This window comes from Notolepis coatsorum (assembly GCF_963971535.1).
Source record: "Notolepis coatsorum genome assembly, chromosome: 11".
Taxonomy (NCBI): domain Eukaryota; kingdom Metazoa; phylum Chordata; class Actinopteri; order Aulopiformes; family Paralepididae; genus Notolepis; species Notolepis coatsorum.
The window spans coordinates 62,297,274-62,323,529 of record NC_140175.1 but is presented as its reverse complement, the minus strand read 5'-3'; the positions used below and the strand labels follow the sequence as shown (position 1 = coordinate 62,323,529).

The window sequence follows — 26,256 nt, the reverse complement described above, 5'->3', positions numbered from 1 at the left end:
AGAGTAGGGTAAATCTGCAGTGCCGTTCCGCTCTGTGACATGAGTAGCCTCGGTTACAAATTTGGAATAAAATCCAAAACAACCTTGCAGTTGCAGTTACACTCCCATCCAGCAGGGGGTGCTGCAGCCCCTGCCGCACCCCCCCTTCCCGCGTCCTTGGTGCAAAGGGCACCCAGAGCTAAATATCTCAATACCGCTGTATGAAAGCCTATACATCCAGAACTAACCTGTCCCTAGAACAGTCTGTCATCCCCACCTGAAAAAGTCCACTATTGTCCCTGTACCCAAAAAACCAACGCCTGTTTGCCTCAACGACTATCGTCCTGTAGCTCTCACTTCCATAGCCATGAAGTGCTTTGAGAATCTAGTGAAGGGCTACATCTGTTCCTCCCTCCCCAACACCCTGGACCACCTGCAATTTGCATACCACCCCAACAGGTCCACGGACGCCGCCATAGCCCATGTGCTGCACACGGCACCGTCACACCTGGACAAGAGGCAGGGGAACTATGTGAGAATGCTATTCATTAACTACAGCTCAGCATTCAAAACCATAGTCCCCTCCAAGCTCGTCGTCAAGCTCAGAGACCTGGGCTTGAACTACGACCTCTGCCAGTGGGTCTTGGACTTCCTGACAGGAAGACCCCAAGTGGTGAGAGAAGGTAACTGCACCTCCTCATCCATCACTCAACACAAGTGCCCCCCAGGGCTGTGTTCTGAGCCCCCTCCTCTACTCGCTTTACTGTGTGGCAAAGCAACACAATCGTCAAGTATGCTGATGACACAGCTGTGGTGGGCCTGATCTCTGCAAACGATGAGAAGGCCTACCTGGTCCACACAAATAAACAGTGTAGTGAAGAAGGCACGGCAGTGCCTCTACTTCCTTAGGCATCTAAGGAAGTTAAGAAGATCTTAAAGAACTTCTACTCATGCACAATAGACAGCATCCTGACTGGTAACATCCCTTCCTGGTTTGGGAATAACACCCAGAACTAACCATCTTAACACCATGTTATGAGAGCCTATACACCCAGAACTAACCATCCCATCACCACACTTTGAAAGCGTATACACCCAGAAGAACTAACCACCAATTGTACCTAAATTGTACCTCATCCCATTCCTGCTTTGCACTATATAGTACTGTACATTAGTACACTGCATAGTATTGTATATTATTATATGGTAACTCAGAACATTGTACATATGTCTATACCGAACACTGTGACCTCATTTTCTTCTTCTAAATTACATGCTATACTATGTTATTTGATACTATCTTGTCTAGCACAGTCTCTGGAGCGTAACAGTAAGAAGCATTTTGTATGAAAGTATTCTGTACTTCTGTATGACAACTATTAAAGAAACTTGAAACATCCCAACACCATGGTATGAAAGACTATACATTCAGAACTAACCATCTCAACACCACAGTATGAAGGCCTACACACAGTATAGTACACAGTACAACACCCAAGTTTCAACACTGTTTGATGAACATTATTAATTAGAGTTGTACCCTTCCTGCTGACTTGTCGTACATAACTTGTAAGTCGCTTTGGATAAAAGTGTCAGCTAAATGACTAAATGTAAATGTAAAATCTACAACCCAGAGCCTGTACACAGTACAACACAGACCACAGCTCGTTTCTTAAAGCCTGTGGCACTTGGCATCTATGACACCATGTGTCCCTGTTGGAACATCTATGATGTATGTGCGCTGTGTCTGTGTCCCTATAGGTAGATGAACAGGTGCGTGTGGTGTATGAACAGACCATGAGGGAGTGGCAGGGCTGCGAGGCCATCGTCCGCCAGAGGGAGATGGAGAAGCACGCAGAGGCGCTGGCCAGGTGCTCCTCCGGGGGCAGCGTGGAGACGGGACTGGTGACCAGAGACTCCACCATCAGTACTGACGTAAGAGTCATCTGGCTCTGTTGGCTGATGATGATGCACAAATATGACCACGTATCACCACTGCAATCCAAAAAAGGCCTGCAAAAGAATATATATAGAGAGGTTCTCTGGATGCAAGAAATAGATGTATTTACAAAGTGAATAAGTGACAAAAACTAAATGTTTTGGTCCTCAGACCACCCTTAGCACTACTTCCATGTTTTACATGTTGGCACTAAATTAGCCATGTTGTGGCCAAGAGGCCTACAAGGAAATATACATAATACAGGATTTGGAATAAAGCCAACATAGCCAATATCACCGCTTTCATGTTATTTCCCTGTAACTCCACTTTTGGTGATTTTCATGTCCTTGAATTAAAGATTCATTCAGATTTTTTAGTGGCTGAATTTTGAAACCCTAGCCCTATTTCATATGTACCAATGATGTTGTCGATCAGTAGAGTCCTTTCTCCTTCCTCATACTAGCTCCAGTTAGTTAGCCACAAACTAATGCAAAGTTAATGAGGTCAAGCTCCTGTCTGTACAAGCTGATTGAGGTTCACTCAGGGATGGAAATATTATTTCACTGTTGGGGGGGAGCAATAAACAAAATACATTTCTCAAGAGCAATTCCTGAAGGGGACACCAAAGCCTCTCTCTTACAACTGGAGAGTAGAGACAACAACAAACCACATATGAGTTACTTAAAGCAATCAATAACTCATAGGCTGAGCAATAGAGAAGTCTGCACCCCAGCCGCACTTGGTTTCATTAAACAATTTCATCAATAATTTGCCAAGCAATAGATAAGTGGGCACTCCAACAAGAAGTGCACTTACTGTACATATTTTAAATGTATTAAAATTAATAGGTCACCCCATCAGCAGGCCCGCTTACCAACACTTCAAAAAAATGCACTGGTCTTATCATGTATCGCGGCGGATAACAAAATACGCAATATCAATATCATCATGGCTGGTGAAAAAATAGCCATGCTTAAAGTGAGACAACTTTCTCTCCATTTCTCTCCCAATCACTCCCACATAGTAACAGAAAACAGCAGGCTAACGTTATACCTCCTAACCAGCAAATAGGAATAAAGATCAATAGCATGCTTGACCCCCAAAGCTAGCTACTTCGCTCCAGTTTCGTCCCGAGGGCTAATGTATGTCTCAGGGGTGGATAGGCAGTGGATGTGAGGCATATGAAGGAGGGATGCAATCTTTCAAAACTTAAAATGCATTGTTTTGCATCTATAATTAGCACAAGTACTTCAAAATGTTATACAGTAGTTATGTTTACAATGATATATTGAGGGGGACATCTCTCTGGAAGGGGTGGTCCGGTCCATGATTTGGCTCACATGAATGTACTCCACAGTGAAAGTAGATTTCAGTGAGCTTCAGTCAGCTTGTAAAGACAGGAGCTCGACCCCACTGACTTTGCATTGGTTTGTGGCTAACTATCCAGAGCTAGTATGAGGAACAGCATGGATTGTGCTGAGAAAGGACTCTACCGATCATTGGCCAAGTAAGAAATTGGCCCAAACTTCCAAAAATCAAAACTATTCCTTTAACTTTACATGACTAACATACATTTTTATTTACACTTTTCTCCCAAACCAGTCTTCCCAGTACAGCAGCTCAGAGCAGCGGAATGCCACGTCCAAGAGCGACTCCAGCAGCAGCACACATGTACGTTCACCATGCAAGTGGAAAATACATTTCTTTCAACGGAACAAATTATGAACCCTATTAACTCATTCAGGTGTCGTTTTTTTGGAACATTCCTCTTGGAATTCTATCTCGGAATTCTAAAACTGTCGATGTGTTCTCAAACTTCTATCTCACATTGTACAAATTAGTTTTAAAGAGGCATTACACAGATTCTGTGTCGAAAGAGCTCGGCCACACCTCCCCCCTGAGAAACTGCAGACGCTATTTCCTCAATTATCTTCAACTGTAGTAGTACTGTAGTAGCCTCAACTTGAGGGAAGCTGAAGAAATAGTTGAGGAAATCTGCAGTTGCAGTGACGTCATCTGAGGGAGTTTCTCAGGGGGCCATGCGGCCAAACTCTCCGGACACAGAACACATTGGTAGGTTTTATGTCTGATTATCATTATGTGCACAAAACCATAGGATTCAGGTTAAAATATTTTCAATATGCCCCTTTAAAGGGTCCTGCTGTCCTCTGCTTTCATCTGGCTGTTTAGGTGTTTGGGTCTGTGGAGGAGGTGGATCAGATAGATTCGGAGCCTGGATCTGAGGCAGGCAAAGCGATGGCCGGTAGCCCAGTGCAGGACGTCCCGATGGACACCTCAGACTCTCCACAACCAGCCTCCGGCAACCTCTCTGACGCAGGTCTTTTTGTCTTTTCAAAATTATATATTATTTCACACATGTGATATATTAGAGTGGGGTCTTTAGGGGGCTCCCTATCAGGGGTTCACTTCTATTTTATTCATGTATGCAATGAGAGAATACACAAGAAGGACTATCACATTATAATCACAGGTTTCACTGTCTCCTCTTGTCTCCCCACCTACAGTAGGCTATAGTTATTTAATTGTGGACTCATATACGTATAACAACAAATTATCTTCTCAGGTGGGGGTCCCTGGGACAATATCTTATCAAATAGAAACAATGGCATAACATATCAACTATTACATATCAAATCAAAATTAAATAAAATTAAATAAAATCAATTTGGGGTTCCTTGAAAAAGCTTGAGAATCACTGTTGTAGGAGACTTATCAAGCATATTCCAAGTAGTGCTTGGCCCCTCCTTGTTTTTTGCTCCTAGTATTATGGTACTGCTTGGCTCCTCCTTGTTTTTGGCTCCTAATATACTGTTTGACCCCTTATTTTCTGCTCCTCTCAACAGGAGATAATGGGAAGGAGCCAGTAGCTCAGAATAATGCTGCAGAGACAGTGGAGTCCAAAGTCTCAGAAAGTGAAGTGGTCAAGAGCTCTGAAGCATCAGGAGACCAGGAACCTCCCCAGAGCTCTAAAATAGACCAGGAACCTCCACAGAGCTCTAAAATAGACCCGGAACCTCCACAGAGCTCTAAAATAGACCAGGAACCTCCAGAGAGCTCTGAAGCATCAGGAGACCAGGAACCTCCACAGTGCTCTAAAATAGACCATGAACCTTCTGAGAGCTCTGAAATAGACCAGGAACCTCCACAGAGCACTGAAATAGACCAGGAACCTCCACAGAGCTCTAAAATAGACCAGGAATCTCCAGAGAGCTCTGAAGCATCAGGAGACCAGGAACCTCCACAGAGCTCTAAAATAGACCAGGAACCTCCAGAGAGTTCTGAAGCATTAGGAGACCAGGAACCTCCACGGAGCTCTAAAATAGACCAGGAACCTCCACAGAGCTCTAAAATAGACCAGGAACCTCCAGAGAGCTCTGAAGCATCAGGAGACCAGGAACCTCCACAGAGCTCTAAAGTAGACCATGAACCTTCTGAGAGCTCTGAAGCATCAGGAGACCAGGAACCTCCACAGAGCTCTAAAGTAGACCATGAACCTTCTGAGAGCTCTGAAGCATCAGGAGACCAGGAACCTCCACAGAGCTCTAAAGTAGACCATGAACCTTCTGAGAGCTCTGAAGCATCAGGAGACCAGGAACCTCCACAGAGCTCTAAAGTAGACCATGAACCTTCTGAGAGCTCTGAAGCATCAGGAGACCACAAACCGACACATAGCTCTGAAGGAGACCAGGAACCTCCAGAGAGCTCTAAATCATCAGGAGAGCAGGAACTTCCGCTGAGCTCTAAAGGAGACCAGGACCACCTGGAGAGCTCTGGAGCATCAGGAGACCAGGAACCGCCAGAGAGTTCTAAATCATCAGGAGAGCAGGAACCTCCACAGAGCTCTAAAAGAGACCAGGACCCCATGGAGAGCATTGGAGCATCAGGAGACCAGGAACCTCCACATAGCTCTAAAAGAGACCAGGACCCCATGGAGAGCATTGGAGCATCAGGAGAGCAGGAACCTCCACAGAGATCTGAAGCATCACGAGACCAGGAACCTCCACAGAGCTCTGAAGTTCCTGACCAAGAAGCCATGCCTTCCTCTAGAACAGCTGAGTCAGAACAAGATGAAGTTATTGCAAACCAGCTGCCTGCAGCTGAGGTTCTAAACCCAGTGGACACTAGTCCCCCCATGAAACTCCCCACAGAGACCACTAATATTCTGAGGTTGGAAAAGGAGGTTTCTGATGAGTATTTCCAAGCTCCACTACTTGGCCAGACCTTGGCTATCAAAGCACAAGTAAGAAAAGATGTGGAAATGGAGCCGTTATGTCATCCTCTAACCGATAAATCCTCAGCGACTGAGGAAGGAGAGCCTGAGATTTCTGAAAAAGAAGATGAAACTAAATCTCCTAATAGGGTCTCTTCTCACACAAGCCAGGTTTGTGTGGGTGAGCCTGCCAGGAAAGACACTGAAGCGAAAGTTCCCGAACTGTCTGAAACCAAAACCGCTGTGGAGATTTCACTTGACAAACCTGGTTCTAATTCGCCCGTCAGACAAGTGTTGAACGCCATCCAATCAGCATCGAGGGGGAGCATCTCCTTGTCGCCTCACTCTAAGCGGTCTCCGGACACGGCGGACTCCGATGACTCTCCCTCTGCCTTGGAGATGGAGGACATTCCCATGGGGATAACGTGCCTAAGCTCCGGGGATACCTGGGCCCGGCCCTTGACGGGCCTGGCTGCCCCCCCCCTGGCCCTGAGAGGGAATGCTGGGTCGGTTGAGCTGCTCCTGGAGCCCCACCTGAACACAGGCTCCAACACCAGCCCTGAGGGGACTGACCTGGGTCTGTCTGAGGAGGAGGTGGAGATGGACAGTCTGATGCCCAGGGCGGAGTGTGTGGAGGCGGGGGAGGACATCCAGTCTGAGGAACCCTCTCAGCTCTCCTCAGGAGAGGGCGGCTACTCTGTAAGTAAGCCATGTGGAAAATGTTTAAACTTAAATCTTAAAGGTAGAATCTGTAATGCTGTCAAACAGCAACCTCTAAGCAAGAAAAAAGCCCCACTTGATATTGCACTTAGTTTAAATGATTTGTTTTGCTCTGATGTGTGGGTTTATAGTATGAATTTCTCCAGATCTCCCTTGGCAGAGCCTGAGGTATGGCCAGCAATAACAACCCCTCTCCTATCCTGAATCAATCTGTTAAAGAACCCAGAGTGCCTATGGCAAAGAGTAGGGGGTTCCCCGACGTTCCTGGCCAAATTCGCAATCAGGTCTCTGACATCAAGGCCACCTAATCATCCCTCCCCCTTAATTGACTGATATTAATCCATTGTCTCCTGAGCCTTTCAGCCATTGTGTGACGTGTACTACTGTGTGTGTGCCTGGTGCCAGTGAAGTCATTGAGCCTGCATGGTTGGATGCTACAGAGTGGTGGTGAAGGAGGCAATTTCCACCCTACATTGTAATGCGCTATAAATGCAATGATCATTCATTCACTCATTCATTTACCATTGTCTTTTCTTGTAGCAAGAACAGCTGGACATGTACTTGATGAACCTGCATCGTATCGATAAGGATGTGAGGCGCTGTGACAGGACTTACTGCTACTTTAATCCTGCCAACCTGGAGAAACTCAGGAACATCATGTGCAGGTAAATACAGCCTGGAAACTGTCAAACACTTATAATAATAATAATTCATTTATTTTGTATAGCGCTTTTCAAAGAAGAAGTCGCTGACAATAGGCAAAAAAGAAACAAAGAAAACAAAGAAACATAGAACCACAGGGAAACGGAGGACAATAAGACACAGTCAACCACCAGATCCTCCTCGCGGCCCTCGCAGGAATGGGAGTGGCTGGCTCTGCGCTGACATGGTTGTCATCATACCTCAATGACCGCTCCTACCAAGTGTCATGGAGAGGGACCCTGTCGGCCACCCGCCCCCTGCGGACGGGTGTCCCCCAGGGCTCGGTTTTAGGACCCCTTCTCTTCTCCCTCTACACTAAATCACTGGGTAACATTATCACGTCTCATGGCTTCTCCTACCACTGTTATGCCGACGATACTCAACTCTTCCTCTCCTTCCCTCCCTCAGATATCCACGTCTCTGAGCGGATCTCGGCCTGTCTGTCCGACATCTCCGCCTGGATGACGACCAACCACCTCAAACTGAACCTAAGCAAAACAGAATTGCTCCACCTGCCGGCCAAATCCTCCCCCCTGACCGACCTTTCCATCACAGTCGAGAATGCAGCTGTGACCGCGTCCCCGACCGCCAAGAACCTTGGTGTTGTCCTCGACGACCAGTTGAACTTCTCTGCTCACATCGCAGCGACAACCAGAACCTGCCGATTCCTCCTGAGCAACGTCAGAAGGATACGCCCCTTCCTGACAAAAGAAGCCACCCAACTCCTCGTCCAATCAACAGTCATCTCCCGCCTCGACTACTGCAACGCACTGCTCGCTGGCCTCCCGGCCACTGCCACTAAGCCTCTTCAACTCATTCAGAACGCAGCGGCCCGCCTGATCTCAAACCTACCGAAGTCGGCCCATGTCACCCCACTTCTTAGGGACCTGCACTGGCTCCCCATTGCTGCACGAATCCGCTTCAAGGCCCTCGACCTAGCATACCGTGCGGCAAAGGGAACTGCTCCCGCCTACCTCCGGTCAATGGTCTCTAACTACACACCCTCAAGACCCCTACGCTCTGCATCTTCTGGCCGCCTCAGACCTACTCCTATCCAAGCTCCGGGAGGGTCATCAAAGAGAAGTCGCCTATTCTCAGTCCTTGCCCCACAATGGTGGAATGAACTACCCACCCCAGTTAGGACAGCCGAAACACGTCCAATCTTTCGCCGTCGACTAAAGACGCACTTCTTCAACCATTATCTGAAAAAAAAAAAAAAAAAAAAAAAAATCTAACCCTAACTAACCATACTGTCATGCACTTGTCCTAATAAACTAACCTACACTGTAGCACTCAACACTTTGATGAACATTGTTACTCAGCTGATAGAGTTGTGCTCTTCCTGATGGCTTGTCGTACAGAACTTCTTTGGATAAAAGCGTCAGCTAAATGACTAAATGTAAATGTAAATGTAAATACACAGGAACATAAAACCACGAGTAACGGATAACAAATACGGGAGTGAGTAGGGGAGACAGTCGGGAGGAGAGTAAGGGAACATTTTCACTGCTCCTCGCTGCTCCGCGCTGCTCCTCGCTGCTCCTCACTCTTCCCAATACACAATGAATGAAAAGTGGTCGTCGCTATGATCAGAATCTTTGATCTTTTTGTTTGTGTCTTTGCAGCTATGTGTGGCAGCACCTGGAGATTGGTTATGTCCAGGGCATGTGTGACATCCTGGCTCCCCTGCTGGTCATTCTGGACGATGGTCAGTCTGCCATGAAAGCCTCATAACTACAAGCCGCTGTGACATGAAAACCTTGTAAAAACATGTAGCTCTAACATGAAAACATTGTAACTGCATGCCGCTGTGGCATGAAAACCTCATAACTATATGCAGCTCTAACATGAAGAATGTACTGTGGCGATAACTTTCACCATGGTAGTACGATGGTAAATTATTTATGCAATGATCAATACTACATAGGGGTGTAACGATGCATCAATGCATCGATTCTAATGTGACGATTCAACTGCATCGATTTGAAAATGTTAGAATCGATTATAATCTAAATTAATCTAAATAAAAAAAAAATCTTTTTTTTAATGTTTTTTTTTTGTTCAGTTTTGTTTTTATTGACCTATAGTATAGTCTATTCATGCTGAGTGAATCAGTTCCCCCAGCCACATTTGTGTATAAAATTTTTGGGGGGGAATTAACTGATTAACTGATTAACTTTTATAACAAAAGTATAATTTCTGGGTACTTTTTACACCCCAGTACAGTAGGAAACTCTTTTTTCTTCTCTATACTGAATAACAATTTGTATAAACATGTCTTTTTTCACCAAATAGTTCAATAAATAGAAAATACTGAAAATGACTTAGCACCATCTCTACACATTTACACTCATAGAGAATGCAAGGAATATGCAAATTGTAAATAAGCTCCCATTGATATTTACCAGGAATTTCAAGTCGGCAACTTATATTCTTTCAAGACAGGAAGCTCTATCTCCAGGGGAAGAATGTGAAAACAGTGCTCTGGTGACAAGTTCTGCACAAATAACAATCTGTATAGTCAAAGTCATGCCTACGAGAGGAGTTAACCATAAAAAGCACGTTTTTGAGAGGAGTGGATCTTTAAGAAGTAGACTTTTTGGAGATACCAGATTTTCATTGGACAGCAGCGAATATCTGCTTTATATTATATAATTTGAGCTTTATTCTCTTGTCTAAATGCCCCTGAGCAGGTTGATGTAATGATAGTAATGGGGTATTTGTATATGTGTGTTTTTTCCCAGAGGTCATGGCGTTCAGCTGCTTCTCTGAGCTGATGAAGAGGATGAATCACAACTTCCCTCATGGAGGAGCCATGGACTCGCACTTTGCCAACATGCGCTCCCTCATCCAGGTAGGATACAGTGCATATGGGCAGCAGTGGCTTTCACTTAATGGTTAGAGAAGCAGGCTTGTGACCAGAAGGTTTCTGGTTAGATCCCTCAGACCGGCTGGATACATCTGGGTGGGGAAGTGAATGAATGACACTCTCCCCTCCCTCCATGTTATTACTTCATAATAAGTAATGATGGTGCTTTTTATCTGCTCCTGTTCAGATTCTGGACTCGGAGCTGTTTGAGCTGATGCAGCAGAACGGAGACTACACTCACTTCTACTTCTCCTACCGGTGGTTCCTACTGGACTTCAAGAGAGGTGAAATACATCATCATTAGGGGCCGAGCCAGACATTCTGACCCCCCCCCCATCATCCACAAGTCTATGCACACACCTCTAGAAACAAATGCATTGACTTAAAGGTGCTATATGATTACTCTACATAAAAAATGTATCTACAGTATAGCACCTTTTAAAGGTAGAATCTGTAATGCCGCTAAGCAGCGACCTTTAGGCAAAAGAGCTCTGCTTGGCATTGCTCTTTATTTAAAGTTTACTAACTTATTATACTGTGAACTTTTCCGTAACTCTCTTGGCAGAGCCTGATGTGTGGCCAGCAGTAGCAACCCCTCCCCTATATCCATTCAACTCCAACCCACACATTGTAAATAAAGTGCAATACCATGTGGCACTCTTTTGTCTAGAGGTCGCTCAAACGTTTGAGGTCTACTAAATTACTGGTAAACAGGAAAGGAAAACACTGTTAATTTCTGCCATAGGCGGGATCGAAAATGTGAGAGGTCTCTTAGGCAAATTCAGAAAACTCCACCTGTTTTCTACTCAGAAGACAACACTGCGTCTTACTCATTTGAGATTTAGTAGTGGTTGGAACACTGAACTGTACACATTACTGCCACCTAGTGGAAAGAGTGATGGGGATCAGTAACTTCATTACAGAATAAATCATAGCCTCTAGGTGGCAGTATACACATGGGAACACATGTTGTAGAAGAAGGTCATCAGACTCAAATTGCTCTTTCCTTAACAGAGATGGTGTATGATGATGTGTTCTCCGTGTGGGAGACTATCTGGGCGGCTAAGCAGACCTCATCAGATCACTTTGTGCTCTTCATCGCCCTGGCGCTGGTAGAGATGTACAGAGATATCATCCTGGAGAACAACATGGACTTCACTGACATCATCAAGTTCTTCAACGGTGAGGCCAAGAACGCCAATGGTATAGCCAGTGTTGGACAGTAACACGTTACTGTAATTTTATTACTTGTCCAGTAACGGGTAAAATAAGTCTTTACAATTTCCAAAATAGTAATTATATTACAGTTACTAATCCAAGTAATGCTGCGTTACTGCGTTGCCAGAATGCAATGTGTTTTTATCTTATAACGTTAGATTACATTTATACGTGGTCCTCGGTAGATGACATGTGCGCATGAGCTGGCAGGTCAGAGCGAGGTCACGTCGGCTACTAGCCAAAAATCAGCATGGAGGGGTGAGGAAGAGAGGCAATGTTACTTGTTCAAACGTGAAAACCGCATCTGACACGACAGCGCAACAATGGGAAACTTGACACATAAGAAACCAGGGAAGCCTCTACCAGTGTCAGTGAAGGATGTAAACAAAACACAAACTGGATCTAAGATCATGGCAAACACCACCCGTGAGTTCATTTTGACGCATCATAGAGAAAATAGCCACAAAGAACAATGTCAAGCTGCCAACAGAGAAAGACGTTTGCTGGCTACCTCGGGAGAGAATATGCGGTGATGGAAGCTAATTTGAAGGCCACACTCGGAGAAGTAGGACATTGTAAGTCTTGAAAGTAACAAGTAACGTAACTAGTAACGTAACAAATTACTTTGATACAAAGTCATCAGTAAAGTCATTTTGTTTACTTTTTAAAGAAGTAATAAGTAGGCTTGGACGGTATGACGGTATTACGGTATACCAGGGTATTTAGAAATCCTGACGGTATTGAAAATCAATACCGTCAAAATCACAGATGCGTTTCAGTTTCTATTACACTGAAACGGAGTTTTGACATGGACGGCATTGGTTGTAGTGCACACACAGCACGCGCCAGCAGAGGGCGAGACCAGTCCTCACTAGTGGAGCGAGCACACGCAGAGCTGGTTGTTGGAAATTAAATGAGACACGCTTACCGTTGCTGGTGCTGCGGGCTACCGTTCTGAGAGCTAACGTTACTAGTACTAGGGTGCTGCAGGCTAACTGGCTACCGTTCTGAGAGCTAACGTTACTAGTACTAGGGTGCTGCAGGCTAACTGGCTACCGTTCTGAGAGCTAACGTTACTAGTACTAGGGTGCTGCAGGCTAACTGGCTACCGTTCTGAGAGCTAACGTTACTAGTACTAGGATGCTGCGGGCTTCTGGCTACCGTTCTGAGAGCTAACTCTACTAGTACTAGGATGCTGCGGGCTTCTGGCTACCGTTCTGAGAGCTAACGATAGTAGCACTAGGATGCTACGGGCTTCTGGCTACCGTTCTGAGAGCTAACGATAGTAGCATAGGATGCTGCAGGCTTCTGGCTACCGTTCTGAGAGCTAACGATAGTAGCACTAGAATGCTGCGGGCTAACAGTCATACCGTCATATACCGTATACCGGGGTATTATGTCAGCATAGTATGACGGTATGAAAAAAATTATACCGCCCAAGCCTAGTAATAAGTAACTATAACTAATTACACTTCCTGCATAACTTGCCCAACACTGGATGAATGTGTACTGTAATTCCAGTCTTTTGTATTCTATAGACCTCCTATTTGAGTACACACAGTACACACAGTACTCGTCCTCCTCTGATCGCAAGCTGACCGCGTCGTCGTCCTCCTCTTCACTCTCGTGGTCGTCGTAGACCACTTTCTTGCAGACAGACGTCCGTCTTCCCCCTCGACCTCCCCGGCCGCCTCCCCGGCCGCCTCCCCGGCCGCCTCCCCGGCTGCCTCCTCTCCCCCTGCCGCCCCGAGACGCGGATCCCCCCGGTCCTCCACCACCACCAGTACTGTGTGTTGTTGTGGCCACCGGTTAATTCGCGATTTTTATTGGTTTGTCATGACAAACCAATTACATAATCCAACATATGTGTAAAGAAACAACATATTCCAGTTAACCAATTACATAATCCAACATATGTGTAAAGAAACAACATATTCCAGTTAACGGTATATTTTTTTAATGATTAGGAAGCTGAGGGAGCACGGAAGCTGAGGGAGAGCGGCGCGGCAGGAAGGGGGCGGGCTAGCGTAGGGTCACGTGGGCGTCGTGGCCAATCAGAGGAACCCGGAACCTGAGCGCCGTTGTAGAAGGGATAGAGGCGAGGGGGACAGGGAACAACATAACAACAAAATATTAATCAAAAGGAAAGAAAGAAAGAAAACGAAAGAAAAAAGGGGAAATCAGGCAGAGTCATTTACAAATTTGGTGAAAAGGTGGGTTTTGAGTTGGGATTTGAAAGAGTGCAGGGATGTAGCACTACGGATGTTTGGAGGGAGTGAGTTCCAGAGGGTGGGTGCGGCCACAGAGAAGGCTCTGGGACCAACAGTCCGCATGTTGGTGGTGGGGATGGAGAGGAGACCGGAGTCAGAGGACCGCAGCCTCCGGGGCGGGATGGAGGGATGGTGGAGGTCCGCTAGGTACCGGGGGGCAAGGGAGTGAAGGGCTTTGTAGGTGATGAGGAGGTAGATGTATTTCATCAAATTATAATTTCTTAATTTCATAAAAATTATTACATGAAATCATATTGCTACACTCCAAAGTACAAAGTACCCCACACATCACCCTTGCTTCCCAATTCCACGCCACCTTCATTTCACTATATGTCTTGTGTATGTATGTGATGAATAAACCTCTTGAATCTTGAAATCTTGAATCTTGATCCCAGGCTTACATAAATAACAAAAGAGAAATTAAAGAAAATTGAGGATCGGTAGAACTATACCCAACAGCAGACCATCCAAACAACAACCACCCCATTCCCGGTGCGCGAACGGCAATGGCAGATCAAGCCACAACGCAGCAAAAAAAACAAAAGCACATCAAGCCCCCGCAACTCCAACTCCCTTAATCCTCCACTAAGAAGTATCTTGTATATTTTATTCCCACTCTTCAGCCTCCCTAAGTGTACTCCATCTATCCCTAAACACCTCTAGACTGTCATTACCTTGTACCAATAGCCCCTCTATTACGCTGTGATGCCTTACCTAGCTTTTGAATACGTCCAACTGTAATTCATGAATAAATTGTGCTTTAAAAATGTACCTTTTTCCCAAAAGAATAATCATATTTACAAAAGTAAAGTTATATTCCTTTAAATCCCCCAACATGAGTCACTCTAGTTTGTTATCCCAGTAACTGTAGTGAAGTAAGATATAAATGGGCTCCACGTTTTACTGAACTCAGCCTTTCCCCCTCAGGGTAAATTTTATCTTTTCTAGTTGAATGAATGAATGAATGAATGAATGAATGAATGAATGAATGAATGAATGAATGAATGAATGACTTTATTTGACAATATAAAAATAAACATGTGACAGAAAGCACAGTCAGGAGATACTGCCAAGGATGAACACAAAAAAGCTCAGAGCTTATTTCCATTGTGGTCCTTGTAGGGGGGTAGGGGAGTGTGATGCTTGGACATGCATCATACAGACATGACATCACAACACATCACATATACCATTTAACATTTATATACATAACAGACTCATAAAACATGCAAGGGTGCCTTAAGCTGAGTGTCTAGGTTAAGTATAGTCCCTTTTGAGCCATGTCTTCAGGCTGGACTTGAATCTAACAGCATTGTCTACGATTTTCAGGTCACTGGGCAGACTGTTCCAAAAGACAGCTGCTGAATACAAAAATGACTCCTTCCCCATACAGCTCCTGAATCTGACTGGCACAAAGTCAGTTGAGCTGTGCCTAGTTGGGTATGCATGGGTGTCCCTGATTCGGTTGAAGTAGTTGTTGAAGTACACTGGCACTACCCCATGCACGATTCTGTGAACTAGGCACATCCCTATCTGGTTTACTCTGTCTTCCACCTTTAGCCATCTCATGTTCTCAAAGTGTGATGTGTCAAGGTGGGTTCGGGCAGGTAGCCTTAGTATTACCCTGATTAGCTTGTTTTGTGATGTCTGTAGTTTTATTTTCTGACTTTTGGGGGCACTGTTGTACCAGGAGCCACACGCATAGTCATAGTGACACTGTATGAGTGCTCCAGCAAGAATTTTCATCGCTGACTGATCTAAAAAATGAGAGATTCTGGCTAGGTATCTAGTCCTGTTATTGATCTTTGTAAGTGCTTGGTGAGCCATGCTTTCCCCTGACGCAACCAAGATATTTCACAGATGTTTTGTCGGTGAGAACAGTATCTCCTATTCTAATGTTAAAACCTGGCGATTTTCTGAGCCTGACCTTTGACCCGAATAGGATGGACTCAGTCTTCCCCACGTGGAGGGACAGCTTGTTGTAGCCTAGCCAGTCGCTAACCTTCTCTAGTTCTGCACTCAATATCTGCTCAACCACTTGTTTGTTTTTATGAGACACTAGTAAGGCGGAGTCATCCGCATATAAAAAGAGGTCACATGAGCAAGCTGCTTTCAGGTCATTAATATACAGGAGAAATAGGAGCGGACCCAATACACTCCCTTGCGGGACCCCGCACTCTACTGTCCAAGAACTGGAGAGTACTCCATTTATATCTACCACCTGTTGTCTCCCTGTTGGGTAGGAACCAATACATTTCTGAGCTGCCTCATTAAAGCCTAGAGCCCTAAGCTTCATTAACAGGATGTTGTGATCCACTGAATCAAATGCCTTCTGGAGGTCTAACATTACCATTACACAGAACTTTCCCTCATCTACCTCAGATGTAATCTGTGAGGAACAGCAGGCAGGTGTCTGTGGAGTGGGACCTCCTGAAACCAGATTGGTATTTGTACATTAGGTTATTAGTGGAGAAATACATGTCTATTTGCTCATATACAAGCCTCTCAATGGTTTTTGATAGGACGCCCAGGATGGAAATAGGTCTGTAGTTACCCAGTTCCAATTTGCTTCCCTTTTTGTGTAGAGGAATAACTCTTGCCGATTTCATTTCGCTTGGAAATGTTCCTGTGTCTATGGCTAGGTTGGCAATGTGAGCTACACATGGGGCAATGATTCCTGCAGCATCCTGCAAAAAATGTACCAGGGATGTTGTCTAATCCAGTAGCCCTTGAGGTGTCAAGTTGTTTAAGCTTTTTCTGGACCTCCATCTCAGTCACTTTCCTAATGGAAAAAGCATTTGCTTTAACCCCCTGATCTAGGTAGAATTTCTGGACTTCTGTTGTTGCCGGGTTTAGCTGGTATCTTTTCAGATATAGTTTTTGCAATGGATGTAAAATAGCTATTCAGACGGTCTGATTTGTCTGCTGAAATTTTGTCTCCAATTTCTAAACTGATATTGCCCGATTTAGTCTTTAATTTCTTACTGTATCCTACCTCTTTAACACAATGGGGACCGGCCACGTATATATACGGCTTTCGGTGCCATGCGTTGTGGACCAGAGGCACGTATATAGCCGTGGCAAGTTGTTATTGTTTTATTCCATATTAATAACCGGATCAAGATCCCCGACCGGCTCTGCAGATCTACCCTCGTCTGTGGAATCACGAACATGCAATACCGGCCAGATCCTCTTAGGGGCGCCATCGCTCCACTGCAGTATACCATGTGGGCGAATGGGGAAAAAAATGTTTACCTTCCAATGGCGTTTCCAGGGCTCTACAGTGCGACCAAATTGCTCGCATATGCCCCTAAAAATATGTGTGTGCGAACCGTAAAAATCAATTACGCGCACGCTGTGCGAGTACAGATTATAGCCTCTCTCGTCTTTTTTTTCCTCCGCCGTGAGATCGTTAAAAAACTACAAGTCCCACATTGCACTCAAGTCAACGGTCCAATCACAGTAGAGTGACGTGACTGGTTTCATGAGAAAGAAAGCTCTAATTTGGCTTGTTTACTTCCTGAAACGCCACCATTGCGATATGCGGGCAGTCTGCTCTAGTCTAGAGCGGACCTCCATGAGCTACTGTTACTGTTTAAACAATGACCCAGTCAACTATTCACTTTTAGTTTAATACATGACGAGGCATTGTCTAACGGTATCTAGCTGGCTAGCTACTGATAGCTGCTGATATCAACAAATGCTCCAGCAATAGTCGACTCGAGTGCATAATACCTCCGTTCCCTCGTTAGCTAGCTCACGTAAGCTAGCTCACGTTAGATCTATATGTCCCAGTAAACTAAATTGTCTTAACGTTATCTAGCGGGCTAGAAGTAGCTACAGATAGCTCCTGATATCAATGTCTTATACCATTGATTCAATGTGTATTCTAGCTGAGGGCTTGCTGAATGTGATTTGACCAAAGAACCGTAACATTATACCAATAGGGACCAGCTGCAGCGCCGGAGAATCCTTGCATGCTGAATGTAGAGTATAGGTCTAGCTGCAGCGCCGGAGAATCCTTGCTGGAGCTGGAGGCTACTCAAGTATACACACAGACAGTGGAGCTGTTTGCAGATAGCGAGCATTTTGACTTGTTGCATGGTGGCGATGTCTCGCAGATAATACAACTACAAGTATGATTATATAATATATATTTTATTTAAAAAAAAATTATATAAAATATATATATTTTTTTTTAATCAAAAGAAATTTGGCAGGTAAGAAATATGCTTGGCGGGTAGATTCTTCCCATCTACCCACCACTGGCCGGTGAGTCAAAAAGTTAATTTCGTGCCCTGGTTACACCCCTACACCAAAGTAACTGGCCCACTGTGTATGTGTGTACAGCTAACTTGGCTAGCGTTATGAACAGCAGAGGTGGGCAATAGGGTCCAGCTGCAGCGCCGGACGGCCGGAGTGCAAGCGGTGTGACGTAATTGGCAGACTCGACTGTCAATCAATGGTCTACCTGACACGCAAACTCATAAACAATGTTTCTGTACTGGAGGTGTACAGTATTTCAATAGGCAACCCTGAAAGGATTATTTCTCTAGAAGAGCAACACAGCCAAAACATAGGCTGTATGCATAAAAGGGGCAAAAGCTAAAGTTAAGTGACTGTTACTTGTGTAGCAGTAGTTTGATTTGATAGTTTATTTGATAGGGACAGCACATGTTAATGAACATCAAGTACAAAATACAAAATGTAAACATGCAGGGTTGTAGCAAGAGCTAATTTACACACATGCACGCACAGTACAAATATACATTTATTTAAAAAAAAAATCTTTTACTTGAAATATTTTCACTGTGCTCCTAAATATTTTTGGGTGCTCCTAAATTTCTTTGTGTGCTCCTAACTTTTTTCATTTAGGAGCACCTGTGCCCCTAGTGAAAAAGGTTAGCGTAGAGCCCTGGTTTCATATTACCCTGATCCCGAACCAACAGCATGCACCGTTGATTACGTTTCGAATCGCAGATTTCACCATGGAATAAGGGGATTTATCATCAACCAATGGACATATTGATCTACCAGATGCCGATCGATAACGGGGGAATGCTGGAGGGTATCCCACGGGCTGACGGTAAGACCTTATTCACCTAAATTATAGCCGGATCAGACCTTGTTGTGAGACGCAAGCATTCGATCAGTGAATGTGGCTAGTTACACGGACACTGTATTGGTAATCAATAATACTAAACGCCGTCCCCTGCTGCCCCCCTTTCATCCATACATGCTTTGGGAGAGCCCGGATCATATGCAGTTTGTGTTATTTCTTTAGCATATATAAAACGGAAATGCCGTTGAATATAACGTTAGTAGCCTTTAGCTCCATAACTAGCTTTCCAGAAAATATATGAGACGAAATCTGTGATAAAGCTTATATTCACAGCGCTATAAAATGACAACCTATTGATGGATTTTTTTTTCTTTAAGCCATTTTGAAGGGACGGTTTATGAACTCAAGTGACAATGAGAATGGACAGATAGCAATACTATAAAGTATAGATATAGCCTCTGCCAGTGGGTCTTGGACTTCCTGACGGGCAGACCCCAGGTGGTGAGAGCAGGCAACTGCACCTCCTCATCCATCACCCTCAACATAGGGGCCCCACAGGGCTGTGTTCTGAGTCCCCTCCTCTACTCCCTGTACACACATGACTGTGTGGCTCAGCGGAACAACAACACAATCATCAAATTTGCTGACGACACAGTAGTGGTGGGCCTGATCTCTGCAAACGACGAGAGGGCCTACCTGGAAGAGGTCAAGGTCCTGGCGGGATGGTGCCAGGAGAACAGACTCTCCCTGAACGTCAGCAAAACAAAGGAGATGATTGTGGACTTTAGGAGGTCGGGGGTCAGGGACTACAGCTCCCTCAGCATCGACGGGGCACCGGTTGAGAGAGTGAACAGTTTTAAGTACCTCGGAGTCCACATTTCCGAGGACTTGACATGGACCACACACATTGACAGTGTTGTGAAGAAGGCACGACAACGCCTCTACTTCCTCAGGCGCCTAAGGAAGTTCCAAGTCAGTCAGAAAATCCTTAAGAACTTCTACTCATGTACAATAGAGAGCATCCTGACTGGCAATATCACCTCCTGGTTTGGGAATAGCACCGCACAAGACCGTAGCAGACTACAGAGAGTGGCACGTTCAGCCGAACGCACAATTGGAGGGGGGCTTCCCACCCTCCAGAACATTTACAACAAGCGGTGCAGGGGTAAGGCTAAGAGAATCATCAAGGACTCCAGCCACCCAAACAACTGCCTCTTTGAACTGCTGCGGTCAGGCAAGCGATACCGGAGTCTCATGGCGAGCACAGAAAGACTCAGAAGAAGCTTCTATCCCCAGGCCATCAGGCTGCTCAACGAACAATAAACACTATGCAACAACCATCAAATGCACACAGCACACACATCCACACGCGCACACTCACTTTAAACAAACAACACACTGCAGCACCCACTCTCCACACTTTAGATCACCTAAACACACTTTATATTTATTGGTAAAGGATTTGCACTACAACTCGTACACCTTACTGTAAATTGTACCTAAATTGTACCTCATCCCATTTCTGCTTTGCACTATATAGTAGTGTATATTAGTACATTGCATAGTATATTTTATATTGTATGGTAACTCAGTTACTTCTATTCTGCATCGAACATTGTACATATGTCTATACTGAACACTGTGACTTCTATTTTTACTTCTATTACATGCTATACTATTTTATTTCATACTTATCTTGTCTAGCACAGTCTCTGGAGCGTAACAGTAAGATGCATTTTGTATAAAAGTATTCTGTACTTCTGTATGACAACTATTAAAGAAACTTGAACTAGCTCTACAAAAAGACATCGGTGTGTTGACAAACCTTGGTCCTCTACCACCATATTAGACGGGTCCCAGCGGTCGTCAAAGTGTTAAGTGTCCTCCAGAGTTTCCTTGAGTTGTTCCTATACTCTGTTATTTTTTCATTGAAAAAGCCCTTCTTTGCCCCTTTAATCAAACTATTTACATAGTTTTTGTGTTTCTTGAAATCTAGGAAAGCCTGGTCTGTCCTGGACTTCTTAAATTGTTTAAAAAGATTGTTCCTTATTTTAATAGCTTTTAAAATGTCATTATTAATCCAGGGCTGAGTCCTCTGCTTTATCCTGACCATCTTCCTGGGTGCTAATCTGTCAACCACTTTAAGAAATGTTGTTTTAAAACCATCCCATGCTTTTTCAACCTCGCTCTCTGCAGTGCATTACATGAGACCAGTCCACACCCCTTAAACCATCCAGTTTTAGATGGAACATTTATTTGTTTGTCTGTTTTTCCAGTTAAACAGGATAAGATGGTGTGCTAGCAAGCAAGTAAAGGCACATGTGAACCACATTCTCTGGTTTAATATGACCATTCTTAGAGCCCCTTGCGGCCTAGCGGGGCTAAAAGGTTAGTGTCATGTTATGTAGCAAACAAAAAACATTTGTCTTTTTGTTTTATTTGTTAGTGAATGCTAAATTCATCTTAGTCATTTTAAAGAAAGCAGGCTATTCTCTGTCCTCGCTCCACGATGGTGGAATGAACTTCCCGCCACAGTCAGGTCAGCTGAAAAAGGCCCAATTTTCCACCGTCGACAAAAACACACCTCTTCAATCAATATCTGAAATAAAATAAAAATATATATTGTGACGAGCCTGGTGGTGTTCAGACTCATCACGGTTAAAAAACAAACAAATTCAACTGTCCACACAAGTGCAATATCAATCAATAAGGATATTTATTGATTAAAGGCAGAATATAGTCCGATGGGCAAATAGAATGGTCGTAATACAGTCCAATGTCCAAAACACAAAAACAGGCTCTCGTACAAAAAAAATTGATTGTTCAATACTCAGAGTAGTCTTCCGGGTCCAGGGTCAGTACACAAGGGCGTTTCTCAGCCAGTCTAGGGTCCAGTACACAATGAACACCTTCTCGCCTTCACCTCTGCTCTCACTACCTCTCACCTCACAACACTCCGTTAACAACAATCTCTTTCTCTACGTGCTCAGCTCCAACCTCACCTCCTCTCAACAATACTCTACCTGTCCTAGTGTTTTATGGTATGTGTGTCTGGTGTGTGTGCGTGTGGGATGTGGGTGATCTAATGGTGCACAGTGTTCTATCAGTCCTAATCAGCTACATAATTGCTTCCACTCCTCCCGTGGCAGTAGTATCTCCCATCTTTCACATATCCATGAAACGGGGGTGATATCTGCCACAATATAATAAACCTTTGGTGGTTTACTATTACCTTACGACTATCTACTATGCACTATGTTACTATCCGTATACTACTACCTATTGTGATAATATGTCTATACTACTATGCACTCGGAGTGTAACACTCAAGTTCAACACTGTTTTTTTTTTTTATAAATTTCTTTATTACAGTAAAAGTAAGTTGTACATTTACAATTGGCAACAACATCATTCATTTTCCATCTTTTTCTCTTTTCTTCCCCTTTCATTTCCCCTTCCCCTCCCTCATACCCACCCCATCCCCCCCACACCGGAGTTGTTGAAAACACATCTGCAAAACATCCAAACATACAGCATAGATGCTACTGGGAAAGAAAAACAAAAAAAACAATAATAATATCTATATCGACACTGTTTGTCAAACATTACATCTTACCCTTAGCTGCCAGAGGTGTATCCCTCTTGCTGACTTGTTGTACACAATTTGTTAGTCGCTTTGGCTAAACGTGTCAGCTAAATGACTAAATGTAAATGTAAAGATTGCTTGGCCGCTTGGTTTGCCTAGTCATTGTATGGATGTGTCAGTCTGAGATGTTATTTTAGGCACTGGGGGAAACGGCCACGGGTCTGAAGTCTCTAGATGAACAAGCTGAATTACATGTCCTCTTTAAAACATCTCTCCTCAGAAATGGCGGAACGTCACAACGTCCCCCAGGTCCTGACGATGGCCAGAGAGCTGGTCCAAAAAGTTCAGACGCTCATCGAGAACAAGTGATCCAGCATGATGTCACACCATTCGTTCTGTGTACCAAACTGTGGGAAAATAGTACCATGCCCACATAATATTCATGTATTCTAAGGAAAGAACCTAACGTTAATTAAATCTACACTAGGGAACGGGTTGGCTATTAAATGGGATTAACATCGAATTTAAGAGTCATGTTATTCTTATGGTCTAGGATAGTTCAGTCGATGTTAGTGAAAATGAACAAGAACTCTCTTGCAAAGCCAGTAACCAGAGAACGTAAGACTTGAATGTGTGATGTCATCAAGATGTAAAATGAATGCTGGACCATATGAATAACACGTTTAAATTCTTAAAATCGATGTATGCCCCTTTATAAACTAATCTATAACTAACTGTTCCACAATAGCTACATTAACACTTTGTTTCTAAATGCACTCTCCTATTTTCAGGTACTAAAGATGATCATTGGTAAATGTGTTGCTCAGTATTCTAGTGCTCCTTGTGAATGTGCCCTCGTTCAAAACTGCTTCAGGATGTTATTTGTTTTGCCTTAAAATGTAGCTTTTTTCAGGGATATAACAACCAAATGATTCCTTCTCTTATCGTAGATGTTCCACACAGCCCGTTTTATTTTACAACAGACCAAGTGCGTAAAGACGGCAGCGCCTCCAGACTTTGTATCATTTCATTGTCCTGGCTCATCCCACAATGCATCACCTATACCTGGTGGTGCGAGCAGATGTTGACATTTGCAGGCTTTACGCGGTGGGATGGATTTATGCTTGTGTTTTGCCAGTTGCCACATATGGGCAGATAAGATAATACTTTATTGATCCCCTTGGGGAAGTGCAGGGGTCATAGCAGCACGGGGGAGGGGAGGTACAGGCAGGGTAATAGACATGACAATAAAAATATATAAGAATAAAAGGTAAAGAACAAGATCAAATATGAATAAAAAATAACGGTCAGGGTTGGGTCAGCCGGACAGGTGAGACATATGGAAACTCTATCAATAATAATATCAACACAATGACAAGTGAGACATGTATTACTATATCAACAATAACATCAACACAATGACGGGTGAGACATATATTACTATATCAATAATAATAAAACAATGACAGGTGAGATATATGTATATTCTATCAATAATAATAACAATGACAGGTGAGACATAATGTTACTTTATCAATAATAATAACACAATGACAGGTGAGACATATGTTACTCTATCAATAATAATAATAATAATAACAACACGACAGGTGAGACATAATGTTACTCTATCAATAATAATGAGTAATAACACAATGACAGGTGAGACATGTATATTCTATCAATAATAATAATGACAGGTGAGACATAATGTTATATCGTCTCTTAATGGATTAAAGTGTACTCTGTCGTTGTTTTCCTGATGTCCCAAAAAGTGATGAGGTGCTGTAGAATGATTTGGAAACCAAACGTTCGCTCCAATTGTAAAAAGCAGCAGGTTTATTCACTACACACGTCGTAATCAATTACTGTTTACACAATACGAACTCAAAAAATAGGTGTTCTCTTTAAAAGCACAAGCGGTAGGAATCGCCTGCATTGGGAATCACTAGAACTAAAACAAGATTCACAAATTCTCAAGGTATTCTCTAGACCAGCGTGAGGCTTTGTCTGCTAAATATGTCGACTCGATATTATGTTACTTATGTTACTGAGACATATATTACTATATCAATAATAATAAAACAATGACAGGTGAGATATATGTATACTCTATCAATAATAATAACACAATGACAGGTGAGACATAATGTTACTCTATCGATAATAATAACACAATGACATGTGAGACATATGTATATTCTATCAATAATAATAACAATGACAGGTGAGACATAATGTTACTTTATCAATAATAATAACACAATAACAGGTGAGACATATGTATACTCTATCAATAATAACACAATGGCAGGTGAGACATATCTATACTCTTGTTGTGATTTTTTTGTTTGGCTCCTTTAAACAAAACGGTGAAACTAGAAATTCAGATGAGTCAAATTGTATCAAAAGAACATCGTTTTATTTCTGTGGCCACAGAAAAGTGTAACACAAGCGTCTGACCAGAAAGTGAGAGAGAGCTCTGGTCAGACTTACAATTAAATACCAGCTGGGAATGACAAATGAAAACAAAGATGAAAAAATTTAAACAAAAGATGGGTTTAGGGGTTTTGTCATGTCTCACACAAGACTTGAGACAAGGACATAATCAGGCATATCTAAGTCGAGCTGTCCTGGGCCTTGGTTGTTGTTTTAAGAACACTGTTTAGACTGTCGCCCTAGTGTCTGAAAAACTGTATACCAGTAAGTTTATTAACTAGTCAAGGCTATACAGAGAATATGTATTTAAACAGAGCTATGAACTAATAGGCCCAGTAAGCTGTACAAATGATATAATAGGATGAAACATATAATATTTTCTACAACACTCTATTGATAATAATAACACAATGACAGGTGAGGCATATGTATACTCTATTGATAATAATAACAACACAATAACAGGTGAGACATATGTCAGCTATATCAATAATAATAACACAATGACAGGTGAGGCATATATATACTCTATTGATAATAATAAAGATTACAGGTGAGACATGTATACTCTATTGATAATAATACAGTGCATACGTACAGTCCCCCCTGGTATCATAGATTATATCCCAAGTGAAGCCCATGTGCAGAAATATATAGCTAACTAAATCTACTCTGTACAATGTGCAATATTCTATACTGAGTCTTAGTCTACCCTGGTAAGTAAACAGATTAAGTGGATTATCAATAAATATAGAATATGTGTATACAAATAAGACCAAAGGTGCTAATACATGCATGAGTGATGTGTGAGTCCTTGTGCAAGGTGCACCAGAGTGTGCAGGGTTCAGTAGTTAAGAGTCTTAACAGTTCTCAAGTTCTCCAGCCGTTGGCCAAGTCAGTCCTTTGAACACAGTTGTGGAGCCTGATGGCTACTGACGAGACTACTGTGGGCATCTGTAAATCACAGAGACTACTGTGGGCATCTGTAAATCACAGAGACTACTGTGGGCATCTGTAAATCACAGAGACTACTGTGGGCATCTGTAAATCACGGAGACTACTGTGGGCATCTGTAAATCACAGAGACTACTGTGGGCATCATCTGTAAATCACAGAGGCTTTCTGAGTGGGTTACCGGCACCTCCTTAACCTTTGTGTGGTGTTTGCGTTTTTGTTGCTCACCCAGTGTTTGCAGGTCTGGTGGACCGACAACATTATTGGGATTTTAAAACAATATAATT

General features: G+C 43.4%; 1 protein-coding gene across 1 annotated transcript in view; it reads left to right on the top strand.

Moving 5' to 3' along the window:
• sgsm1b (small G protein signaling modulator 1b) overlaps positions 1–22,945 on the top strand; it is a gene marked incomplete at both ends in the record, with an annotated part of 101,575 nt that extends 78,630 nt beyond the window's left edge. The window contains 10 exons of the mRNA XM_084324944.1: positions 1,741–1,914; positions 3,521–3,589; positions 4,109–4,256; positions 4,783–6,848; positions 7,410–7,534; positions 9,197–9,279; positions 10,316–10,425; positions 10,628–10,724; positions 11,455–11,622; positions 22,857–22,945. Of these exons, the coding sequence (XP_084181070.1) occupies positions 1,741–1,914; positions 3,521–3,589; positions 4,109–4,256; positions 4,783–6,848; positions 7,410–7,534; positions 9,197–9,279; positions 10,316–10,425; positions 10,628–10,724; positions 11,455–11,622; positions 22,857–22,945 (3,129 nt within the window). The remainder of the gene's footprint in view (positions 1–1,740; positions 1,915–3,520; positions 3,590–4,108; positions 4,257–4,782; positions 6,849–7,409; positions 7,535–9,196; positions 9,280–10,315; positions 10,426–10,627; positions 10,725–11,454; positions 11,623–22,856) is intronic.
• Between the last annotated feature and the right edge of the window lie 3,311 nt (positions 22,946–26,256).